Here is a 27,333-nt window from a genome sequence, read left to right as displayed (position 1 = left end):
ATCAGGATATTTAATGGTGGACCTCTCCCCCATTCATTTGCTTGAGACTTGCTCCAGACATAAACATGGTATTTCTTAAAGGGATCGTTTAATAATGTTACATTTGATATACACGGCCCTACGTGTTTTCAGTGTCTGTGATATGGTGTAATATTGAAGCCCTAAAAAAATTGCGCTTCAAAATGATCAAGAAGTGCCTCAAAAAAGTAAAAAATCTTTGAATGACCGGTTTTACCATACTTGTTTTCCCCAATAGACTGTAGTGTTATGAAAACCGTCAGGCGAACGGTTTTCAAAATTTGTAATTCCAATCATAAATATCTTGATAATCAGACAGGCGATCGGCTTATAAAAGTCATGGGGTTCCTGACTGACCTAAAGGTTTATAATTATCATTGCATCATGAGCTAAATCCAGAATTTTGTTTCAGAATCTGAGACAAATTTACCCAATCCCTTTAATGTTTTTGTTGAAGGCATGCAGTTATTGCTCGTATCAATGTGTGAACATAATTGAGAACAATCCGATAAAAGATTAATGAAGAAATGTATATTGATACTTTTATGCCCTAGAAATGGGAGAGTTAAACACGGTCACAATTGATCAACCAGTTCGCCGATATCAGTTTTGCTATTATCTACTGTGTTCTCTACTCCGAAGCATCTAGAAATATCTTAGGCCTATATCTAAATACTTATTATGTGGTATATTTTTTCTATTTCTAAAAGACGGGCATGTTTCTCCGATTTTTCTGCATTCACTTTGAAAAAAAATGAAAGGCTATATGAAATTAGTTAATAACTTTTTTGTTAATTGCCACTATCTTCTAAATATACATCCGCCACTGGCACAGCAAGGTACAATAAGGGGGCGAGAGAGTTGCCTCCCACACAGACAGAATTTATTGTTAATACAACAATATTTGTATCACAGAGAACGCTCCATCTGTTGGTTATTAGATTTTTCGTTTTTATTACTAAACAATTAATTTGCCACCTTACTGTCTGTTTACGATGGCACTGTCCTACATAATCAAAAGGCTTCTAATCGAAAGAGACACAAGCCTTACTTTATGAAATGCAAATGTTAATAATTTGACGGATTTGTTTTTCGTCTGAACAACAGGGTACACCCCTTTCCCACGCCATAGAAGTGTCAAGCTTGTTCGAGACCATATAATTGTTTATACTGATGCATATTTTTTCATTATACAATTTCTATCCGACCTACTTTAAGAGAGCATATTAATGCTGATTAAAAAAAATTGAATTACAAATCTTTGCGATTTCATAAAATAAGATGGTTTTGAATTTGGCAGGAATTTCAGGTTGAAAGAATATTTTGAAAGAAAGAAAGAATATCGAAGACGAAACAGAAATCAAACGCCAGGGAAATACATGTGCATTGATTTCCTAGATACTTTTAGTTGCTGTCATCAATTTTCGGAATAAATTGCGAATGTGGAAAAATGATATTACTATATTATATGGGTAGATTATGATAAATAATACTAATAATAATAACGTTTATTTAACCAGGGTAGCCACTTCAGTTATGAAACTGTTCTTCCAGCGGGCCCTGCATAACATAATGTTATTACTACCCTTCTCTAATCTAATATGCTGAGCGCCTAGCTAGAAGGCAGAAGGTCCCATTGTTATAAGTCTTTGGTATGACTCGGCCGGGGTTCGAACCCACGACCTCCCGTTCATGAGGCGGGCGCTCTAACCACTGAGCCACCATGCCCGGTTATGATATCATATCATATTGAATATCCATGCTTTGATATCAAATATATAAGATGTAGCATTTAGATACACTGTCGCTCATGAAGGTGGAATATTTTAGTTTTACCCCAATTTATGGAATTATTTTAAAAATTATTTAAAAATAATAGATATAGATAATAGTATATATTCTCAGATTTTAATGAATAATAACTTGCCAATGTGTGTTTTGCGGAACTGCTAAAGCATGTGTATGCTACTATGCTTATTAACTAGGGGACCTACGCTCTCAAGTCATAAATGACAGTAATGAGGATTAATGCCCCACAAAAGGGCACTAATAAAGCACATCAACACGGTTTTCATCCTGGGGCCTCACAGTGGGTCAATATCGCTATTCATAAGGACTGCTATTCATAAGGTTTGCTATTCATAAGGTCCACTGTTCATAAGGACCGCTATTCATAAGGTCCGCTTTTCATAATTGGAGAAAAGGGTGATTATAGGGTCGTTGTTCATAAGGACCGCTATTCATAATCAAAGAAGAGGGTCGGTATTCATAATATTAGAAGAGGGTCGCTATTCATAATACGAGATCGGGGTCGTTATTCATAAGGGTCCCTATTCATAATATTACAAAAGGGTCGTTATTCATAACACAGAAAGAGGGTCGCTATTCATAATGCAAAATGAGGGTCGCTATTCATAATACGAAATGAGGGTCGCTATTCATAATGCAAAATGAGGGTCGCTATTCATAAGGGTCATTATTCATAATCGATGAAGAGGGTCGCTATTCATAATAGGAGAAGAGGGTCGCTATTCATTATAGAAAAAAGGGTCGCTATTCATAATAGGAGAAGAGGGTCGCTATTCATAATAGTAGAAGAGGGTCGCTATTCATAATAGGAGTAGAGGGTTGCTATTCATAATACGAAATGAGGGTCGCTATTCATAACAAGAAATGAGGGTCGCTATTCATAAGGGTCATTATTCATAAGGGTCACTATTCATGATCGATGAAGAGGGTCGCTATTCATAATAGGAGAAGAGGGTTGTTATTCATAATAGGGTCACTATTCATAATATGAAATGAGGTTCGCTATTCATAATAGGAGCAGAGGATCGCTATTCATGATAGGAGAAGAGGGTCGCTATTCATAACAAGAAATGAGGGTCGCTATTCATAATAGGAGTAAAGCGTTGCTATTCATAATACGGAATGAGGGTCGCTATTCATAATAAGAAATGAGGGTCGCTATTCATAATACGAAATGAGGTTCGCTATTCATAATGGGAGAAGAGGGTCGCTATTCATAATACGAAATGAGGTTCGCTATTCATAATAGGGGAAGAGGGTCGCTATTCATAATACGAAACGAGGTTCGCTATTCATAATAGGAGAAGAGGGTCGCTATTCATAATAGGAGAAGAGGGTCGCTATTCATAATAGGAGAAGAGCTATTCATAATAGGAGTAGAGGGTTGCTATTCATAATAGGGTCACTATTCATAATATGAAATGAGGTTCGCTATTCATAATAGGAGAAGAGGGTCCCTATTCATAATACGAAATGAGGTTCGCTATTCATAATAGGAGAAGAGGGTCGCTATTCATAATACGAAATGAGGTTCGCTATTCATAATAGGAGAAGAGCTATTCATAATAGGAGTAGAGGGTTGCTATTCATAATACGAAATGAGGGTCGCTATTCATAATAGGGTCACTTTTCATAATAGGAGTAGAGGGTCGCTATTCATAATACGGGATGAGGGTTTTTATTCATAAAATGAAATAGGCCTAAGCAATATCCAAAATGGTCATAACAAATGGAAATATTGGACGGAGGACACCCCCAAGGCGATACATGGCCCTAAATATTTGTCTTGTTTTTAAGTAGGTTTGAAATTTGTTATCCAATGTTGTAAACATAATTGAGAATTTTAATCAATAACATTTTAATCATGAAACATCCTCACGCTTAAAAATGAGAAAAAGGGGAGGAGAAAAAGGAGAGGGAAAGGGAAAGAAAAGGAAAAGAAAGGAAAGAAAGGAAAGAGAAGAGAAGAAAGAAAGAGAAAAAAGACAAAGACGAAGGAGAGGAAAGAAAGGAAAAGAAGAAAAAAGAAAGAAAAGGAGCAAAAGAAAAAGGGGATTAAAGAGAAAGAGAGAGAGGGTTATGTTTGGTGGAGTCGCCACGTCGAGGGAGCAAGAAAGATACGCATAGATAATTTTGTTGCTGTGTCGGGTCCGCTGTGTCGGTATTCTTGCTCGATCTTCGTATACTATATTTATGTAGAAGTTTGAAGTCGGTGAGATGTATTAAGTCGGTAATTTTCCCCTAGGAAGTGTGACTTTTTATCGGATAAAGAAACATTTTTATGAATTCAGACAATGATTAAGAGTCGCCCGAATCGTCCGAATCGTCTTCTTTGTCTAATATTTTAATGAAACGTTAAAGCTTCCGCGCTTTAACGGGTTATTTTCGTTTCTTTTTTTCTTAATTTTTCGAATGCATTTCATGAACTAATGTAGATGAAATGAAATGAATGAATGTTGATGATGTGGGAGGAAAAAGGAGTTACCTAAAATTCATTTCGAATATACTGAAATAACTTTCCATCTATCACTGTACGTCCCATATAATGTACACTAAACACTCATTACATGTCGTGGGAAGTTTTTTTTAAAAAGTAGAGCAGCAAGCCACATTCCCCAATACGCGCATACCTCCTAGTTAATTTCAAACAGCTCATCAATATGTAAGACTTGAATTGACCTCAATGCAAGCAAGCACATGCCTCTTACTAGGTAAACCATCTGCAAGTAAAGCATTATACAATGTACTAGGTCATCATGAAAGTTCTAGAAAACAACAGGGGAGGGATCAAAATAAGCTTTAAAGGGCACTTATACGGGGGAAAATGAATTCAGACAAGGATTAAGAGTAGTGAACGGTACAACTAATCGTCTTCTTTCTCTAATATTTTAATGGAACGTCAAAGCTTCCGCGCTTCGCACCGGAAGGGGGGGGGGGTGACAATAATTTCGCTTCTGGCCCCGGATTTATAGGGTTAAATTTGTAGACATTGGGACATTGGCATTAACATATATATGTATGTTAATATATAAGTGGTAGCTATTTTTGTCGGTATTCGGTGGCCTCTTCACCCCCCACCCTGAAACTGAAAAAGGTCTAGCGACGCCCCTGCCTACAACCCCCTTTTTGTCGCTTCCATCCTTTGCTGAAGGTAAGGGACATGATAGATCAACCCCTTGATGGCAACACTGCTACCCCCCAACCGCACCCCCCCCCCCCCCCGTGAAACACAAACAGTCTACGCCATCTATGAACTAATTGGACGAGAATTGTCAGTAATATGTACTTGTACCACGGAAATACTGCAGGGAGGGTAGGCCGAATGGTCGGACTGATGGGGGGGGGGGGGGGGCACGCCTTTTTCTTTTCTTTTGTTCAGAAATGTTTTCAATATGTTTTCAATAAATGTTTTCTACAAATATTCGGGGCCATATGGCCCCCTCCCGCCTACGCTACAGACGTGGGGTATCCCCTATCCATTATTTCGCCTACTAATGTTTATTGCTTATTTAATTTACTTTTTTTTTATGAATAGCAACCCTTATACCGTATTATGAATAGCGACCCTCATTTCGTATTATGAATAGCGAACCTCTAGTCGTATTATGTATAGCGACTCTCATTCCTTATTATGAACAGCGAACCTCTAGTCCTATGATGAATAGCGACCCTCATTTCGTATTATGAAAAGCGAGCCTCTGTCGTATTATGTATAGCGACTCTCCTTCCTTATTATGAACAGCGAACCTCTAGTCCTATGATGAATAGCGACCCTCATTTCGTATTATGAAAAGCGAACCTCTGTCGTATTATGTATAGCGACTCTCCTTCCTTATTATGAACAGCGAACCTCTAGTCCTATGATGAATAGCGACCATCATTTCCTATTATGAATAACGACCCTCATTCCGTATTATGAACAGCGAACCTCTACTCCTCTTATGAACAGCGAACCTCTACTCATATTATGAATAGCGACCCTCATTTCATATTATGATTAGCGACCCTCTTTTCGTTTTATGAATAGCGACCCTCTATTCCTATTATGAATAGCGACCCTCTACTCCTATTATGAATAGCGACCCTCTTCTCGTATTATGATTAGCGACCCTCATTTTGCATTATGAATAGCGACCCTCATTTCGTATTATGAATAGCGAACCTCTAGTCGTATTAAGTATAGCGACTCTCCTTCCTTATTATGAACAGCGAACCTCTAGTCCTATGATGAATAGCGACCATCATTTCCTATTATGAATAACGACCCTCATTCCGTATTATGAACAGCGAACCTCTACTCCTCTTATGAACAGCGAACCTCTACTCATATTATGAATAGCGACCCTCATTTCGTGTTATGAACAGCGACCCTCTCCTCATATTATGAATAGCAACCCTCTTCACCTATTATGACTAGCTCTTCTCCTATTATGAGCAGCGACCCTCTTCTCGTATTATGAATAGCAACCCTCTACTCCTATTATGAATAGCGACCCTTTTTCTATTATGAATAGCGACCCTCTTCTCCTATTATGAATAGCGACCCTCTTCTCCTATTATGAATAGCGACCCTCATTTCGTATTATGAATAGCAACCCTTTACTCCTATTATGAATAGCTCTTCTCCTATTATGAATAGCGACCCTCTTCTCCTATTATGAATAGCAACCCTCTTCTCATATTATGAATAGCGAACCTCATTTTGTATTATGAATAGCGACCCTCTTCTCCTATTATGAATAGCGACCCTCTTCTCCTATTATGAATAGCGACCCTCATTTCGTATTATGAATAGCGAACCTCTACTCCTATTATGAATAGCTCTTCCCCTATTATGAATAGCGACCCTCTTCTCTTATTATGAATAGCGACCCTCTTCTCCTATTATGAATAGCGAACCTCATTTCGTATTATGAATAGCGATCCTCTTCTCCCATTATGAATAGCGACCCTCTTCTCCTATTATGAATAGCGACCCTCATTTCGTATTATGAATATTGACCCTCTTATCCTATTATGAATAGCGACCCTCATTTCGTATTATGGATAGCGACCCTCTTCTCCTATAATGAATAGCGACCCTCTTCTCCTATTATGAATAGCGACCCTCATTTCGTATTATGAATATTGACCCTCTTATCCTATAATGAATAGCGACCCTCATTTCGTATTATGGATAGCGACCCTCTTCTCCTATAATGAATAGCGACCCTCTTCTCCTATTATGAATAGCGACCCTCATTTCGTATTATGAATAGCGACCCTCATTTCGTATTATGAATAGCGACCCTCATTTTGCATTATGAATAGCGACCCTCATTTCGTATTATGAATAGCGAACCTCTAGTCGTATTAAGTATAGCGACTCTCCTTCCTTATTATGAACAGCGAACCTCTAGTCCTATGATGAATAGCGACCATCATTTCCTATTATGAATAACGACCCTCATTTCGTATTATGAACAGCGAACCTCTACTCCTCTTATGAACAGCGAACCTCTACTCATATTATGAATTGCGACCCTCATTTCGTAATATGAACCGCGACCCTCTTCTCGTATTATGAATAGCAACCCTCTACTCCTATTATGAATAGCTCTTCTCCTATTATGAGCAGCGACCCTCTTCTCGTATTATGAATAGCAACCCTCTACTCCTATTATGAATAGCTCTTCTCCTATTATGAATAGCGAACCTCTTCTCCTATTATGAATAGCGACCCTCATTTCGTATTATGAATAGCAACCCTTTACTCCTATTATGAATAGCTCTTCTCCTATTATGAATAGCGACCCTCTTCTCCTATTATGAATAGCAACCCTCTTCTCATATTATGAATAGCGAACCTCATTTCGTATCATCAATAGCGACCCTCTTCTCCTATTATGAATAGCGACCCTCTTCTCCTATTATGAATAGCGACCCTCATTTCGTATTATGAATAGCAACCCTCTACTCCTATTATGAATAGTTCTTCGCCTATAATGAATAGCGACCCTCTTCTCTTATTATGAATAGCGACCCTCTTCTCCTATTATGAATAGCGAACCTCATAATACGTAATAGGAGAAGAGGTTTTTTTTTTAAATCTATGGAAACTGCTCCCTACCCTAGCCCCCGCTGCGTACAGTCATGGTTCAGTGACAAAGCAATGGCCTCGTAACTGTGAGGCCCCAGGATCAAAACCGTGTCGATGTGCTATATTAGTGCCCTTCTGTGGGGCATTAATCCTCATTACTGTCATTTATGAGTTAAGAGCATAGGTCCCCTAGTTGATAAGCATAGTAGCATACACATGCTTAAGCAGTCACGCAAAACACACATTGGCAAATTATTATTCAATAAAATCTGAGAATGTATACTATTATCAAGATCTATTATTTTTTTAATTATTTTTAAAATAATTTCATAATTTGGAATAAAAAAAAAATATTCCACCTTTATGAGCGACAGTGTATGATGAGAAATGATAAAGATTGTTAATCAATAGTTAGCTCTATCGGTAAGATTTCAGTTTTAAAAAATGTTATAAGGTAGAATTCTCGCCGGTTTTTTAAAATATTAATTTAGTGCTATCCGGTTATGTCGTTATTTTATTTTCTGGTATGCGTATCATGGCGAAAATGAAAAGAGAAGACAATTTTAAAGAGGGTGGGGGATGATGTTGATGAAGATAATGATGATGATGATGATGATAATGATGATGATGATGATGATGATGATGATGGTACTGATAATTTACTCCGTTTATATGGTGACATATTTCTGATTAAAGAACATTCAAAAGCACAGGCCCCTCCAATGAAAAGAGTATTTTTCACACTTGCCGAAATAGATATGTTTTGAGGCATTATTTGACATGATCTAGATTGAAGTCTCCCGAAGACAGAAAGGGATTGAGTCCTACACAGACTGGGGAATGGATGAAAAGACATAGTCCCCATATCACCCCTTCATGCGTGGTGTTGAGCCCAGCATGAGCGCAACCCAGGGCGAAGAAGAGATGGAAAAGAGAGACTCCAAACTCCCTAAACCCCTCTTGCATCATTTTACATTATGTAAATACAATCAAAGACGTCATTACTACCTAAAATATACTGGCTGTACTAGACTAATATGCAAATGAAGGTAGCGCCCTTTCGTACTTCATGAATGCTTTTATTGGACAAAGCTGAACATATGTAAATGAAAGTGTTTTATTTTTATCATTGTCTCTTACGGATGTTAATAATCAAAATTAAACCCATACAGATTTCTGAAGCACTGTTTCTGACGCTTACATCACTCAAAGCGCTACCAAATATGGAGTTGATTGTAATGCTTGTTTTTATTGGATAAAGCTGTCATATATCCACAATTTTGCAACACCTTTGTCTATTTAGTGCGTGCTTTTTTGATATAGCTAGAAATTATGGTGTATGTGTTACGCCCTTTCCTAGTATACTTACTGCTATTGGCTGCACCTGTCCCACTAGAAAGAGAGTGGTTACACCCTTTGCGTTCTCTCTGCTTCTCGGATCCCTTGATATTGTATACTGCTTAAGACCCAGTCATCACTTCCATCCTAACTATTGGACGAGAGCAGCCGCAAAACGAAGACGATTTTATTCTACAAGTTCTACGCAGAAGTTCAGGACCAAAGCCAGCATGTGGCGTGTGATTGGGCTCATGTTGGCAGCCCTGTTCGTGGGCACGAACGCAAATGTTATTATTCGTAAGTACCATGATATTGAGTAATTATAAACAATATTGTATGACAAATGTTGTGTGTTTTTTCAGCAGAAAACGAAGTTTTGTATATGATATGTTAAAGTTATTACATAGGCTAATAGGGAGATTCCGCGCCTAATAACTTTGTATCATTATGTTAAACTCATTTATATTTATATTGCCCAAGTCAGCGGACTTGTGGATCACAAGGGGCAAAATGCACATGATTTACAAATGTCCTGATTTTCTCTGCTAATTTGATTTGTGTGGGTGTATTTGTGTGCGTGGACGTTTGTGAATGTGTTGTGTGGAGTGATATCTGTAATATATATTGACCAAGTCAGCGGACTTATGGATCACAAGGGGCAAAATGCACATTATTTACAAAATTATATGCAACGCGGACTACAAATATTACATTTTTCTTCAAAGCTGACACTTAAATCGATTATCGATTATCGATTATGTTATTATGTACACGTCACAGACTTCGAACATTTTGTGATGTATAATTAATTCTCCATGATAATCAGATTAAAAGAGTTTAGATATTAAAATAAGTTGGCGTAATGCTTGATAAAAAGGTCTCTTAACGAATCAGGCTCTTGAGACGATATGTTAACCTGTATTACCGAATGAGCTTTTTGAAAATGTTACGTTGTTCCATTAGTCTGCCCAGCACTCTTGGATTATTGCAATTGGGCATGGTCATCTCTTGAGGAATACCTGGTAGACTATCAAAAGTACAGAATAGAATGCCGAAAATAAAACTTGGTTCACATCCACAAAATCAATTATAGTTGATAAGAATATTATTTCCTGTCTTAAATTGGTAAGAACTGCCTGTGCGATGAAATCAACATAGGATGATTCAATTGTACAAAATGTCTTTTCGTTCTTTTGAAACAATATTCCGGATTAATTGTTAATTTCATAATAAAATAAGATTATTTAACAATACTGCAATTTGAATCTTTGAATACATGGGATATAGGGCTCCAGTATGGAAGAGTCTCAGTGTGAATCGAAGAAAATCATTTTTTCCTGAGTTTTATTGTTGTTAATACGATTGTATTTTGATTTATGTTCAACGAAGGTGTTTGATTCGGCTTCAATGTTTAGATATTAATTTTAGTTTGCATCTTAATTACCATTTTGTATATATAGTGTGTTTTAATGATTAGTTCCTGCGAGGTAAACTTTATCTTTTTTACTGGGTGGAGTGTGGAAAATGTAGATTAATGTATTGCCAGAGGACATTAGCTGCTGCAATAGGAATTTTAAAGGTACTGTATCCCTTTTGCAGCCATCATCAAATTCTGCAGAACTTTGCAGGAATTATGAATTATACGTCACGTTTGTCCTATTTGTGAAATGTAAACATTAGCGGTAATCTGGTATTCAAAATATGCAAGGAAACCCGTTTACTTTCTGGACTTTATTGTCAAACACTATTGAGTGACTGACCGACTTCTTTTTTTCTTTGGTAATTACATAGACATAAAATGAACTGTATAGTGTACATGAGCATTTGTCTATATATCAATAACCCACTTCTTGTAATGGCCAAAATTAAACTGATTAAATCTTTACGCAGGTCAAAACATACGACCATTTGGTATAGGGGTAACAAAATCAGAATATCTACTAAATCAATTCAACAATTACTAATGGTCGTTATTTTCCCACGAAAAAAAGACATTTTCAAGCCTTTTCGTTTTGAAGGAAGTTCTCAATAAGTTTTATCTTTCAATTCAAATTTTTCAATTTTTGGACTGCAAATAGTACCTTTTAATAATGTCGTACCTTGCCCTTCACAGTCCTGCCACGTATCCACTGGACCACAGCACCTTCACAAATTAGGGATTGAATACCAACCTGGCATAACTAGGCTTACGGCAAAACCTTTTTTCAACATTTGCCACTCTCCACACTCTGTGTATAGGAGTAACTGATATGCTTGCGGCTGATTACTTGGAATAAATTTGAGGAAATTCTGCAAATAAGGTTAATTTCGATACGGGAAAAATATAAAATAAATTATTTTAAAAAACAGTTCAACTAACTTGGAAAGAAAAATGCATATATATTTCTAACTTTAAATTCGCAATGTTATTAAATATTGTGCTAATATATTTTTTGATAGGCTTGATGGCGCAGCTATTCATGTATTGCGAGATCGAAATAACGTCTTGTGTGAAGGGAGTATAGTATAGTAGCTACAGTCAAATCGCACACGTCGTGTCGAAGCGCGGGGCTCGATCCGCGAACCAAACGTGTGATCCATAGTCCCTGACGTATCCACTAAACCATGACCCCTCTTCCTGGAAGAAAGACATTGATTTCGAGATCTTACTAAAACAAAACAAAAAAATACAAAGAGTCCGCCCAAAACTTCCAAAAGTAACCAAATTTCACTTCTTATTTTACGCAGCCGTGTGTCCCGTCATTTCGCATGAGGACGAGGTTCACTACCTGGCTTCCGACGAAACGTCCACGTGGGTCACGCTAACAGAATGGAAAACAATATCTGGAGAGGTCGAATCGCTCGATTGTGGTCCCTATGTTAGCGGAAAACGACTGCAGGTCGCCCTCGGCGAATGCGATATTGAATGCAAGGCCTGTGAGGGCGGTGCATGCTGCACCTACAAGTATCTCCTGACCGTCAAAGTTGGTGAGTAAACCCTTTCGAGACAACATTCCACATTTTGTGTTTGACCCAATACGCCTAATTAACATTTACATAACCCATGGCCAGGTTTAAGATTAGAGCAATGACAATGACAATGACAATTTATTCTCATGTCACCCACATTGGGGTATTGTGGAAGTTAAACTACAATCAGTTTGAATTTGTCAATTTAACATTGTACAATATACAATTCAAATCGAATTAATAGTTGAGTTTTGTTGCAGAGGGCGCTACACACAATAATTTGTGTGAGATAATGAAAAACTGAGTGTTACATTTGAAAGTACATACAAATTAAATGACAAAATCATCTTTGTTTGATCAAAATCGGTTCAGAGACGGCTGACATAAAATTATCCATAAATATAACGATTTCTAATACGTGGGGAGCCCCACATAGCCAGCAGTTGGAAAAAACGAGATGGAGCCTTATACATTTTATTGCAGCCAATGCCGATGTTGGCTTTTTGTTGGCTTTTTCATGTTGATAATAATACGCACAGCCAGCCGGCCCAAATTTTATTATTATTAACTAATTGATTGATTAACGGTCACCGTTTTTTAATTTTTTAAGGTATGATCGTATTGGATAATTTTCACACATTTTGGGGTCTATAATTACCTTCCTAGCAATGTTAGGTTCTAACAGAGCACTAGAAATGTCATAAATAAGAATAAGAGCAATAACCATGCGCTTTGAAGGTATTTGCGGTCTGAAACAAGAACTTAACTATCACTTTCAATAAAATTACACTATCGGCAATAGTGAGAAAAATTATGATGATAATGATAATAATTATAAAGATAGTAATAACAATATTATATTTAATTATAATGATAATACTACTACTATTTTTTTTATAAACGATGATAATAATAACAACAATAATTAATGACAAAATTTTATTGATGGAAGCAATTGAAGAAAAAAGGAAAGTTACTGGCATCAATTAACTGATATCTGAATGTATAGAATTACTGAAAATATTCTTGATATCAATTTAATAATTTGATAAAACACAAAAAAGAGAAACATAAAGTTTATTAATATTGAACTCATAACATGTTTTGTGCACATAATTAAATTAAAGAGAACAAAGCATTATTTGTCAACAGCATTTTACTAAGTTTAAACGTGTTTGTTCACATGGCCAGGACTTAAAGCTTACCTGCCGTAGTTAACAGGAGGGATTAGACCGCCCTGCAAGGTCACTGGACGGGTGGTTATCTCATCAACTCAGCTCTCAGTTAACATAAGAAAAAGAGGATCATGGGGGACCAATGGTCACCGATTAGGCATTGTTTGTTATATAGAGGGCGCAAGTAGCTACAAGTAGTGCAGTGGGCCTTTAAACAGCTGACCCATTTTCAGTGTATTTGGTCTTTCAATTAAATATTTATTGATGGACAATTTTCTGTCTGAACGAAAGACAGGGCAAACAAACAAGTGATGAAACTCGTCCCAAATTGATTGCAAATTGCAAAGCGTTCATAACCTCATTTTCATGGGAGTATTTGAATGTCGACCAGCTACAATCGGCAGGTAATGATTGCACAGCGAAAACGACTTAAAATTGTCCGATCTCTTTTAATGAGATCTTTCTAAACATAAATAATTTTTGACCCATTAATTACAACTAGTATTTTTACAAATTTCCCATAAATTAGACATCCCCTTTATTGTCCAGAGTCAGCTTGATCTTTTTCTACCAAGGTGCCAAATTAAGCGTAGCTTACCTTGAGCGCATCTAATATTGCGGGTTAAAGGTAACGTTTTTGTATGGGGTCATGAATTTGGTTCAAATGAATTTGGAAGCATATGCGATTTTACAATATTCAATGATCGTTGTCGCGGTTGAAATCGAGCCCAAAGTGATGAAATTGTAGATAATAAACTCTTTATGCTGTATAGCGCCCTCTCAAGACTAATATTACTTTAGCTCTAAAACAATGTCTCTTGACTACGATCGACCAATTTGCTATTCCCGTTTGGAATTATATATCAGAACTCAGGCGTGTACACAGGGGGGGGGGAACCCCCCCCCCCTTTAACAATTCTCATGTGTACGTTTTGGATACCCCCCCCCCCCCTTTTTTTCTTTTTCCATAATAATTATGAAAAAAAAAATAAAGTTGTGGTAATTGATGACCCAAAAGAGCAGACCTTACCCCCCCCCCCCAATATCGATCGGTAAAATTTTCAAATTTTGGGACACAAAAAAAATGTGCTCTTACCCCCCCCCCCCCCCCCCCCCCCCCCCTTGAAAAAATCTTGCGTACGTAACTGTCAGAACTGCATATTCTGATATTTTCATGGTCGCATGTACCATGGAATGGCCTTAGGCTTTATTGGAAATATTAGAAATTTAACGGGAGCACCGTTAAGTTTTTGATTATTCAATTTCTCGAAAGTGAAAGTGTTTAAGGGGCTACATTTTCTAGTGCTTATAACACATCTACAGGGGCGTCCAAATATACCTAAATTGTAAAGAATTACTATCAATCCAATTTTCGAAATTATTGGCCTAAACTTTGCATTACCTTTAAGAATAAAATCAAATGATGGAATATTACAACAGTACATTAATGATTTTAATATTGTAAGTTTAAATAAAACTAAAACTGAAAATATTCATGAATCTATTTTACCAGATGGCTTCAAATACCTGTTTAAAGGCAAACCAAGTCAAAGCAACTTCTAATTACGTGGCGTTCATGGACTTGGTGTTCTATTACGAAAAGAAATGTTCAATTTTGTGTCAATTATTAAACAGGTTAAATCCGAACCAGTATTTTGGTTAAAGATCAGCGAAAAAGCATTTGGATTTGCCTTTATACTTGATGCTGTTTCTAAATATTTCAACGAGTCTATGTTGATGACATTGTTTCTTATTTTTTCATGGTAAAACGTGTACATAATATGCTATTTTGAATTTTAGGAGATTTTAATGCAAGAACAGGTATTGAAAATAAAATCTCTGGTTATTCTGAAAATGAGGATTGCGCGAATGATTCTGATAACGATTTTATGAGTGTGAATGCAATGAAGGATTCGTAGGCGATGGAAATTCCTGCAATCGTAAGTGTATCTGAACCCAATCATCCTCTCTCTCCCCCCTTTTACCCACATACCACACCTTTCTTTATGTTACTCTGTGTATTTATCAATTCAAAAGTTTGGATTTCTACTTTTCCTTATGTTATTCTGTTTCGTTACCCTTTTATCATTATTCTTCCTGTATTTCGTTAAGTTGTTCTGTATTGTTATCCTTTTATCACATTCGCTTTCTGTCTTTTGCTATGTTACTCTGTGTTGTTATCCTTTTTGCTTTCTGTCTTTCGTTGTGTTATTTTATGTTGATATCCTCTCTTTTTTTTCCTTCCCTGATATATTCTTTATATATAACATGCTATCATTTTCCCTTTCTAACTTTAGTTATGTTACTCTGTGTTGATATACTTTCATAATTTTTCACTTTCTGTCTTTCGCTAGTTACTCTATGCTATTCGGGAGGTCCGTCCAACGGGAAAGACAGTGATTCTATTTTCCCCATTTGTATTCATTTCGAATTGAAATTTTGTATTTCGGCTATATGGTCATGGTTCACAAATGAATCCTTTAGTGACGTAGAGAAATAAAATGAACGTTGTCTCAATCCTCTTTTGTAGATTCATTCCTTTGCGTGGAAGGACCTGCAAATGTAGCATAATTTCAACCCGTCTTTACGCTGCACAATTATTCATGTGTTTAGGCAGATCCCTGAGATTCCAGCCTAATAATTCATAGTTGTTCCTCAGCTACAGTGTAATGGGAAGCGCAGGAATTAGACTTAAACTACCTTTAACAGCCACATGTTTGTACTTATCCTCAGATAGTCTAACTGTTGAAATACGCGGGCATTCGTTCAGTTTGGTGAGATGATAAATTTGAGGAAAGAATTGATGAGGCATATTCTTTTAATTTTAATTTCTATTGTGTATCTTCATTGAACTGCTGAACTACATGAGCCCTCCACATTATTCTTTAACCAATACAGAGATCACTTGTGCTAAGCCTGGAGCAGGTACTAATACAAGACCAGTGTCTGGTGGACGAAGGAACCTTAACCAGGATTATACCTATTCCTGCAAACCCGGCTTCACCGCCACCTCTGAAGAACTAAATACCGTCTGTGAACTAAGCGGTAACGCACCCACTGGAAAGTGGACTAAAGAGCCACCCACTTGCGAAGGTATGTATTGTGTTAAAAGCCAAGGTCCCATTCACATATGTTATTCTCTGTGGGTATCTTGTTATTATTTTGTAATTCCACCTTTCTTTATGTTACTCTGTGTATTTATCAATTCAAAAGTTTGGATTTCTACTTTTCCTTATGTTATTCTGTTTCGTTACCCTTTTATCATTATTCTTCCTGTATTTCGTTAAGTTGTTCTGTATTGTTATCCTTTTATCACATTCGCTTTCTGTCTTTTGCTATGTTACTCTGTGTTGTTATCCTTTTTGCTTTCTGTCTTTCGTTGTGTTATTTTATGTTGATATCCTCTCTTTTTTTCCTTCCCTGATATATTCTTTATATATAACATGCTATCATTTTCCCTTTCTAACTTTAGTTATGTTACTCTGTGTTGATATACTTTCATAATTTTTCACTTTCTGTCTTTCGCTAGTTACTCTATGCTATTCGGGAGGTCCGTCCAACGGGAAAGACAGTGATTCTATTTTCCCCATTTGTATTCATTTCGAATTGAAATTTTGTATTTCGGCTATATGGTCATGGTTCACAAATGAATCCTTTAGTGACGTAGAGAAATAAAATGAACGTTGTCTCAATCCTCTTTTGTAGATTCATTCCTTTGCGTGGAAGGACCTGCAAATGTAGCATAATTTCAACCCGTCTTTACGCTGCACAATTATTCATGTGTTTAGGCAGATCCCTGAGATTCCAGCCTAATAATTCATAGTTGTTCCTCAGCTACAGTGTAATGGGAAGCGCAGGAATTAGACTTAAACTACCTTTAACAGCCACATGTTTGTACTTATCCTCAGATAGTCTAACTGTTGAAATACGCGGGCATTCGTTCAGTTTGGTGAGATGATAAATTTGAGGAAAGAATTGATGAGGCATATTCTTTTAATTTTAATTTCTATTGTGTATCTTCATTGAACTGCTGAACTACATGAGCCCTCCACATTATTCTTTAACCAATACAGAGATCACTTGTGCTAAGCCTGGAGCAGGTACTAATACAAGACCAGTGTCTGGTGGACGAAGGAACCTTAACCAGGATTATACCTATTCCTGCAAACCCGGCTTCACCGCCACCTCTGAAGAACTAAATACCGTCTGTGAACTAAGCGGTAACGCACCCACTGGAAAGTGGACTAAAGAGCCACCCACTTGCGAAGGTATGTATTGTGTTAAAAGCCAAGGTCCCATTCACATATGTTATTCTCTGTGGGTATCTTGTTATTATTTTGTAATTCCACCTTTCTTTATGTTACTCTGTGTATTTATCAATTCAAAAGTTTGGATTTCTACTTTTCCTTATGTTATTCTGTTTCGTTACCCTTTTATCATTATTCTTCCTGTATTTCGTTAAGTTGTTCTGTATTGTTATCCTTTTATCACATTCGCTTTCTGTCTTTTGCTATGTTACTCTGTGTTGTTATCCTTTTTGCTTTCTGTCTTTCGTTGTGTTATTCTATGTTGATATCCTCTCTTTTTTTCCTTCCCTGATATATTCTTTATATATAACATGCTATCATTTTCCCTTTCTAACTTTAGTTATGTTACTCTGTGTTGATATACTTTCATAATTTTTCACTTTCTGTCTTTCGCTAGTTACTCTATGCTATTCGGGAGGTCCGTCCAACGGGAAAGACAGTGATTCTATTTTCCCCATTTGTATTCATTTCGAATTGAAATTTTGTATTTCGGCTATATGGTCATGGTTCACAAATGAATCCTTTAGTGACGTAGAGAAATAAAATGAACGTTGTCTCAATCCTCTTTTGTAGATTCATTCCTTTGCGTGGAAGGACCTGCAAATGTAGCATAATTTCAACCCGTCTTTACGCTGCACAATTATTCATGTGTTTAGGCAGATCCCTGAGATTCCAGCCTAATAATTCATAGTTGTTCCTCAGCTACAGTGTAATGGGAAGCGCAGGAATTAGACTTAAACTACCTTTAACAGCCACATGTTTGTACTTATCCTCAGATAGTCTAACTGTTGAAATACGCGGGCATTCGTTCAGTTTGGTGAGATGATAAATTTGAGGAAAGAATTGATGAGGCATATTCTTTTAATTTTAATTTCTATTGTGTATCTTCATTGAACTGCTGAACTACATGAGCCCTCCACATTATTCTTTAACCAATACAGAGATCACTTGTGCTAAGCCTGGAGCAGGTACTAATACAAGACCAGTGTCTGGTGGACGAAGGAACCTTAACCAGGATTATACCTATTCCTGCAAACCCGGCTTCACCGCCACCTCTGAAGAACTAAATACCGTCTGTGAACTAAGCGGTAACGCACCCACTGGAAAGTGGACTAAAGAGCCACCCACTTGCGAAGGTATGTATTGTGTTAAAAGCCAAGGTCCCATTCACATATGTTATTCTCTGTGGGTATCTTGTTATTATTTTGTAATTCCACCTTTCTTTATGTTACTCTGTGTATTTATCAATTCAAAAGTTTGGATTTCTACTTTTCCTTATGTTATTCTGTTTCGTTACCCTTTTATCATTATTCTTCCTGTATTTCGTTAAGTTGTTCTGTATTGTTATCCTTTTATTACATTCGCTTTCTGTCTTTTGCTATGTTACTCTGTGTTGTTATCCTTTTTGCTTTCTGTCTTTCGTTGTGTTATTCTATGTTGATATTCTCTCTTTTTTTCCTTCCTGATATATTCTTTATATATAACATGCTATCATTTTCCCTTTCTAACTTTAGTTATGTTACTCTGTGTTGATATACTTTCATAATTTTTCACTTTCTGTCTTTCGCTAGTTACTCTATGCTATTCGGGAGGTCCGTCCAACGGGAAAGACAGTGATTCTATTTTCCCCATTTGTATTCATTTCGAATTGAAATTTTGTATTTCGGCTATATCGTCATGGTTCACAAATGAATCCTTTAGTGACGTAGAGAAATAAAATGAACGTTGTCTCAATCCTCTTTTGTAGATTCATTCCTTTGCGTGGAAGGACCTGCAAATGTAGCATAATTTCAACCCGTCTTTACGCTGCACAATTATTCATGTGTTTAGGCAGATCCCTGAGATTCCAGCCTAATAATTCATAGTTGTTCCTCAGCTACAGTGTAATGGGAAGCGCAGGAATTAGACTTAAACTACCTTTAACAGCCACATGTTTGTACTTATCCTCAGATAGTCTAACTGTTGAAATACGCGGGCATTCGTTCAGTTTGGTGAGATGATAAATTTGAGGAAAGAATTGATGAGGCATATTCTTTTAATTTTAATTTCTATTGTGTATCTTCATTGAACTGCTGAACTACATGAGCCCTCCACATTATTCTTTAACCAATACAGAGATCACTTGTGCTAAGCCTGGAGCAGGTACTAATACAAGACCAGTGTCTGGTGGACGAAGGAACCTTAACCAGGATTATACCTATTCCTGCAAACCCGGCTTCACCGCCACCTCTGAAGAACTAAATACCGTCTGTGAACTAAGCGGTAACGCACCCACTGGAAAGTGGACTAAAGAGCCACCCACTTGCGAAGGTATGTATTGTGTTAAAAGCCAAGGTCCCATTCACATATGTTATTCTCTGTGGGTATCTTGTTATTATTTTGTAATTCCACCTTTCTTTATGTTACTCTGTGTATTTATCAATTCAAAAGTTTGGATTTCTACTTTTCCTTATGTTATTCTGTTTCGTTACCCTTTTATCATTATTCTTCCTGTATTTCGTTAAGTTGTTCTGTATTGTTATCCTTTTATTACATTCGCTTTCTGTCTTTTGCTATGTTACTCTGTGTTGTTATCCTTTTTGCTTTCTGTCTTTCGTTGTGTTATTCTATGTTGATATTCTCTCTTTTTTTCCTTCCTGATATATTCTTTATATATAACATGCTATCATTTTCCCTTTCTAACTTTAGTTATGTTACTCTGTGTTGATATACTTTCATAATTTTTCACTTTCTGTCTTTCGCTAGTTACTCTATGCTATTCGGGAGGTCCGTCCGACGGGAAAGACAGTGATTCTATTTTCCCCATTTGTATTCATTTCGAATTGAAATTTTGTATTTCGGCTATATCGTCATGGTTCACAAATGAATCCTTTAGTGACGTAGAGAAATAAAATGAACGTTGTCTCAATCCTCTTTTGTAGATTCATTCCTTTGCGTGGAAGGACCTGCAAATGTAGCATAATTTCAACCCGTCTTTACGCTGCACAATTATTCATGTGTTTAGGCAGATCCCTGAGATTCCAGCCTAATAATTCATAGTTGTTCCTCAGCTACAGTGTAATGGGAAGCGCAGGAATTGGACTTAAACTACCTTTAACAGCCACATGTTTGTACTTATCCTCAGATAGTCTAACTGTTGAAATACGCGGGCATTCGTTCAGTTTGGTGAGATGATAAATTTGAGGAAAGAATTGATGAGGCATATTCTTTTAATTTTAATTTCTATTGTGTATCTTCATTGAACTGCTGAACTACATGAGCCCTCCACATTATTCTTTAACCAATACAGAGATCATTTGTGCTAAGCCTGGAGCAGGTACTAATACAATACCAGTGTCTGGTGGACGAAGGAACCTTAACCAGGATTATACCTATTCCTGCAAACCCGGCTTCACCGCCACCTCTGAAGAACTAAATACCGTCTGTGAACTAAGCGGTAACGCACCCACTGGAAAGTGGTCTAAAGATCCACCCACTTGCGAAGGTATGTATTGTGTTAAAAGCCAAGGTCCCATTCACATATGTTATTCTCTGTGGGTATCTTGTTATTATTTTGTAATTCCACCTTTCTTTATGTTACTCTGTGTATTTATCAATTCAAAAGTTCGGATTTCTACCTTTCCTTATGTTATTCTGTTTCGTTACCCTTTTATCATTATTCTTCCTGTATTTCGTTAAGTTGTTCTGTATTGTTATCCTTTTATCACTTTCGCTTTCTGTTTTTCGCTATGCTACTCTGTGTTGATATCCTTTTATCTTGTTCACTTTCTGTCTTTTGCTATGTTACTCTGTGTTGTTATCGTTTTTGCTTTCTGTCTTTCGTTGTGTTACTCTGTGTTGATATCCTCTCTTTTTTCCTTCCCTGATATATTCTTTATTTATAACGTGCTATCATTGTCTCTTTCTACTTCTTTATTTTGTTACTCTGTGTTGGTATCCTTTTATCATTTTTGCGTTCTGTCTTTCGCTATGTTGCTCTGTGTTGATATCCTTTTATCTTGTTTACTTTCTGTCTTTCGCTAAGCCACCCTGTGTTGATATCATTTTTACTTTCTGTCTTTTGTTCTGTTACTTTGTGTTGATATCCTCTCTTTTTTTCCTTCCCTGATATATTCCTTATATATACCGTTCTATCATTTTCCCTTTCTAACATTCGTTATGTTACTCTATGTTAATATACTTTTACCATTTTTCACTTTCTGTCTTTCGCTATGCTACTCTGCGTTCTTATCGTTTTTGTTTTCCGTCTTTCGTTGTGTTACTCTGTGTTTTCATGGTACACAATTTATATTCCTGTATTCGGGCAGATCCCTGAGAATTCAGCCTAATATTTCATAGTTGCTCCTTAGCTACAGTGTAATAGGAAGCGCAGGAGTTGGACTTAAACTACCTTTAAAACCAAATATTTGTACTTATCTACAGAAAGTCTAACTGTTGTAATACGCGGACCTTCGTTGACTTTGGTGATATTATAAATATGGGGAGAGAATTGACGAGTCATATTCTTTTCATTTTATTTTCTATTGCGCATCCCTATAGCGGAAAGAAGTTCAACCCAAGGAACTCCCCTCAGATGTCCAAGAGGCTTTGAACTTTTTGAAGGGAAATATTGCTTCCTCATAATAAGCAAGGCCGACATATGGGAAGTACAGGCACGGGTAAGTCGTTTACACCAACGCGGGAAAGGGGAGGCTTGGTTTAAAGGGATCCGGTAACTTTGTCTTAGATCCTTTAGAAATAATCCTTGATTTAGCTCATGCTGCAATGATAATTATAAACCTTTAGGTCAGTCAGGTACTCCATGACTTTTGCAAGCCGATCGCCTGTCTGATTATCAATATATTAATGATTGGAATTACAAATTTCGAAAACCGTTCGCCGAACGGTTTTCATAACACTAGTCTATTGGGGAAAACGAGTATGGTAAAACCTGTCACTCAAAGATTTTTACTTTTTTTTGCACTTCTTGATCATTTTGAAGCGCGATTTTTTTAGGGCTTCAATATTACACCATATCACAGACACTGGTAACATGTAGGACCGTGTATCTCAGATTTAACATTGTTAAACAATCCCTTTAATGTTTCGTTTACACACGATGCGGGTAAGGGGAGGCTTGGTTTAATGGTTTCCACTCCTCTATACCACACAGAGCTACGTGCACTTTCATATATTCGTTACAAACACATACAACCACGCACGCTCGCGTACACATGCACACACACACACACACGCACGCACACGCGTACACACACACACACAATACATATATATATATATATACATATACATTTGCACAACACCCTCACCAACTCATACACAAAGGTCGTTTAAACACTTTTTCATTTTAAGGTTTACCTTAATATTTTTTTGTTGTTTTTTTTTTTTTAGGCCGCCATCCTTGTCAAGCTTTGCTTATGATTGCGGTCTCCTGCACTTTTCCAACAGAATAGTTCGGTTAATACTTTAAATTTATGATTATATGTTATGGAAATATTAGGTTTCGTTATTATGTGTACATATATTATGTAAAAAAAACATTTTGACATGAAGAAATTATTGTTTATTTATGTTGTATTATACCTTACATTTATATGTTCTTTGTTATTCAGTTATATTTTATGTGGAAAAAATGCAGAAATGAAATAAAATCCAAATTTTTTTTTTCGTTTACACACGATGCGGGAAAGGGGAGGCTTGGTTTAATATTTCGTTTACACACGTGCGGGAAAGGGGAAGCTTGGTTTAATGTTTCGTTTACACACGATGCGGGAAAGGGGAGGCTTGGTTTAATGTTTCGTTTACACACGTGCGGGAAAGGGGAGGCTTGGTTTAATGTTTCGTTTACACACGATGCGGGAAAGGGGAGGCTTGGTTTAATGTTTCGTTTACACACGATGCGGGAAAGGGGAGGCTTGGTTTAATGTTTCGTTTACACACGATGCGGGAAAGGGGAGGCTTGGTTTAATATTTCGTTTACAGACCACGCGGGAAAGGGGAGGCTTGGTTTAATATTTCATTTACACACCACGCGGGAAAGGGGAACATGAAAACTGTATGATAAAACTTTTCTTCTTCCTTGTCTTTGGTGTTATATAAATATATGTATTATGAACATGCACTTTAAGAAAGGCTAGATTTCCGCTTGGAGTTCAAGAAAATACACAAAAGTAGAAGAAATAATGATGCTCTGTACACGAAGAAATTGTTATATGAAAATTGAATAAACATGCATATATTAATTGAATGCTCTGGGTCCTGCTTCGAAAGAGAATTAGCGATACATTACAATAAATTGATGTCAACCGTGTGTACTAAAGATTTGCGATCGATATGAATTGAAAGTCACTTGTAATCAATCGCATCTCTGTTATAGGACAGGGCCATGGATATCAATAGCATCAAATTACGACCCGAATGATGCAAACTGTCCCGTGCAATGTTTTATTTCAACGAAGTCGCTTACTGAGGTTCTTGCTTACATGTTTAATTGTGTGCGTCCATCTCGCGTTCCCCTTTGCGTCCAGCCGCGTTTAGTTACGTAGGCCACGTAGGGCAGCGTACGCTCGGCGTAGTCGGTACGCAACACTTCGCAACTCTACGCATGGCCCGGTGTGGAAGGGGCTTAAAGGAAGAGTGATGGGCAGCTTAAAGGCTTGTTACAAAATGACGCGGTTTCTGTACATGTATGGCAATTGCGCACAACAAAGGTCCCGCGTGTATTCACTGAGCTCTGATGTGATATAAGATACAGAAACTAAATGTGAAACGTATTACACGTTATGTAATCATACAAAACCGCCGTGGTTTTGCCGCGTCATGTCTGTACGAGGCTCAACTAATTCTTGTATCGAATTTACCGTGCACAAAGGTTGTTGAATGTTCAGTGGTATGTGAATGAGCCTATGATTGAGTAATCGTAAATTCGAAACAATCTGAACTTGTTTAAACATAGCTCTTTTCTCGACATTTATGAAATCTAGTCAATAACCTTTATTGATTCATACAAAAACGCTCTCTTATTTTTAGTTGTCTGTATATTAAACATAGTAATAGCGTAAGCAATTCAGTGTGTGAGGTGATTCCGTCATACTAAGATACTCTGACTGATTGTTATTGTTAATAAAAAGTTAATTTATTTTGTTGTTGTTGATAAAAAGTTATTTTATTTTTGTTTGTTTGCATGTTGTTATTTCATTGTTTATTTGTTGGTAATGTCTTTCTTTTTGAACAAATTTATTTCATACATAAGCTAGAAATGCAAGAAATTCCGTTAGTGAGTTAAAATTGTTGTATATATGAGCGCTGTAAGTTATTGGTCTATCTCTCTCTCTATATATATATATAGATATATCTCTCTTTACCTATTTGCGTTATAACTCCTTGTTTCTTGCATTGCCAACAGCTTCATTCCCTGGCCTTTCATTCCTCTCTCGATCCTAATTGCCCCATCTTTGCTGACTACACTTACACTCCTTCCACTACCCGCCTCTTCCCCCATCCTTGATATCAATGTGAGGGCCCTGTTTTAATAAAAGTTGTCATCAATAACTCTTAGTAGCTACTGAAATCGTGGCATTTGATTGGCTCAGGGCAAAATTTGAGATTGAAATTGAGCATTCCCCAAACCTCCTTTTCGTATCGGATATCCCATTAATCTCATTTGCTGAATCCATCTCTTACATATCATCTCTCTCTTCTGCTCATTACTCACTCTATCTGTCAACGGCATCCTCAGCATTCTTCTAGTAAACATATAATTCGCAGCTCCCCAAACGCTTTATAAGCTTAACCCTTTTATCCACATATAGTTTTTGGTAATAATATCAGATTCAAACATTACCTTCTAGAAATGCAAGGCCAAGAAGGGACAACTTGCAATACCTCGCTCCGAAGACAAAGCCGAAGTTCTACAAAGATATCACACAGAGAACCTCAGAAACGACGTGTGGATTGGACCCCAATCTCTTGTTGTCAGCAATGTCTTTACTGACTTTGAGTTAAACAGGTTTGTAAAACATGTACAGTGTAACTTGTATTCTATCTAACGTTACCCTATTCATAATTTTTCGCAACGGGTGACTGAGCAAACTGGTTTTTAAACAGTGCCGTCTAATTGCCCTTGTGCAGGATGATGCACTGATTGTAATGGGTCAAGGATTATTATACACGTGTTACTTTGTTCTTAAATCATTTTAAATGTTGAATTCAGATTCATGCTTAAGCGAATCATGTGTATCTAAGCTTTCACAGGACCTTGTTATAACCTTAAATTATGTTTAGCCCACCAACTTCTTGTCTTGTAGCCCACTAACTTCTTGTCTTGTATAACTCAACATGATAACCTTAAATTATCTTTAGCCCACCAACTTCTTGTCTTGTATAAGTCAACAGGATAACCTTAAATTATCTTTAGCCCACCAACTTCTTGTCTTGTATAAGTCAGCAGGATAACCTTAAATTATCTTTAGCCCACCAACTAATTGTTATGTATAAGTCAACAGGATAACCTTAAATTATCTTTAGCCCACCAACTAATTGTCTTGTATAAGTCAACAGGGTAACCTTAAATTATCTTTAGCCCACCAACTAATTGTTATGTATAAGTCAACAGGATAACCTTAAATTATCTTTAGCCCACCAACTAATTGTCTTGTATAAGTCAGCAGGATAACCTTAAATTATCTTTAGCCCACCAACTTCTTGTCTTGTATAAGTCAACAGGATAACCTTAAATTATCTTTAGCCCACCAACTTCTTGTCTTGTATAAGTCAGCAGGATAACCTTAAATTATCTTTAGCCCACCAACTAATTGTTATGTATAAGTCAACAGGATAACATTAAATTATCTTTAGCCCACCAACTAATTGTCTTGTATAAGTCAACAGGATAACCTTAAATTATCTTTAGCCCACCAACTAATTGTTATGTATAAGTCAACAGGATAACCTTAAATTATCTTTAGCCCACCAACTAATCGTCTTGTATAAGTCAACAGGATAACCTTAAATTATCTTTAGCCCACCAACTTCTTGTCTTGTATAAGTCAACAGGATAACCTTAAATTATCTTTAGCCATCCAACTTCTTGTCTTGTATAAGTCAGCAGGATAACCTTAAATTATCTTTAGCCCACCAACTTCTTGTCTTGTATAAGTCAACAGGATAACCTTAAATTATCTTTAGCCCACCAACTTCTTGTCTTGTATAAGTCAACAGGATAACCTTAAATTATCGTTAGCCCACCAACTTCTTGTCTTGTATAAGTCAGCAGGATAACCTTAAATTATCTTTAGCCCACCAACTTCTTGTCTTGTATAAGTCAACAGGATAACCTTAAATTATCTTTAGCCCACCAACTTCTTGTCTTGTATAAGTCAGCAGGATAACCTTAAATTATCTTTAGCCATCCAACTTCTTGTCTTGTATAAGTCAGCAGGATAACCTTAAATTATCTTTAGCCCACCAACTTCTTGTCTTGTATAAGTCAACAGGATAACCTTAAATTATCTTTAGCCCACCAACTTCTTGTCTTGTATAAGTCAACAGGATAACCTTAAATTATCGTTAGCCCACCAACTTCTTGTCTTGTATAAGTCAGCAGGATAACCTTAAATTATCTTTAGCCCACCAACTTCTTGTCTTGTATAAGTCAACA

At 36.8% G+C, this 27,333-nt stretch overlaps 1 protein-coding gene across 1 annotated transcript in view; it reads left to right on the top strand.

Moving 5' to 3' along the window:
• Nucleotides 1-16,217: 16,217 nt before the first annotated feature.
• The window catches only part of LOC105438612, a 28,910-nt gene continuing 17,794 nt past the window's right edge, over nucleotides 16,218-27,333 (top strand). Inside the window, exons 1-7 of the mRNA XM_030992892.1 lie at nucleotides 16,218-16,461; nucleotides 17,442-17,636; nucleotides 18,617-18,811; nucleotides 19,791-19,985; nucleotides 20,965-21,159; nucleotides 22,215-22,333; nucleotides 25,526-25,683. Coding sequence (XP_030848752.1) covers nucleotides 16,233-16,461; nucleotides 17,442-17,636; nucleotides 18,617-18,811; nucleotides 19,791-19,985; nucleotides 20,965-21,159; nucleotides 22,215-22,333; nucleotides 25,526-25,683 — 1,286 coding nt within the window. The 5' untranslated portion in view covers nucleotides 16,218-16,232. The remainder of the gene's footprint in view (nucleotides 16,462-17,441; nucleotides 17,637-18,616; nucleotides 18,812-19,790; nucleotides 19,986-20,964; nucleotides 21,160-22,214; nucleotides 22,334-25,525; nucleotides 25,684-27,333) is intronic.

Source organism: Strongylocentrotus purpuratus, unplaced genomic scaffold, assembly GCF_000002235.5.
Source record: "Strongylocentrotus purpuratus isolate Spur 01 unplaced genomic scaffold, Spur_5.0 spur5_scaffold_20, whole genome shotgun sequence".
NCBI classification, from domain to species: Eukaryota; Metazoa; Echinodermata; class Echinoidea; order Camarodonta; family Strongylocentrotidae; genus Strongylocentrotus; species Strongylocentrotus purpuratus.
The sequence above is the reverse complement of the archived record's forward strand: the minus strand, read 5'-3'. Positions and strand labels throughout refer to the sequence as shown.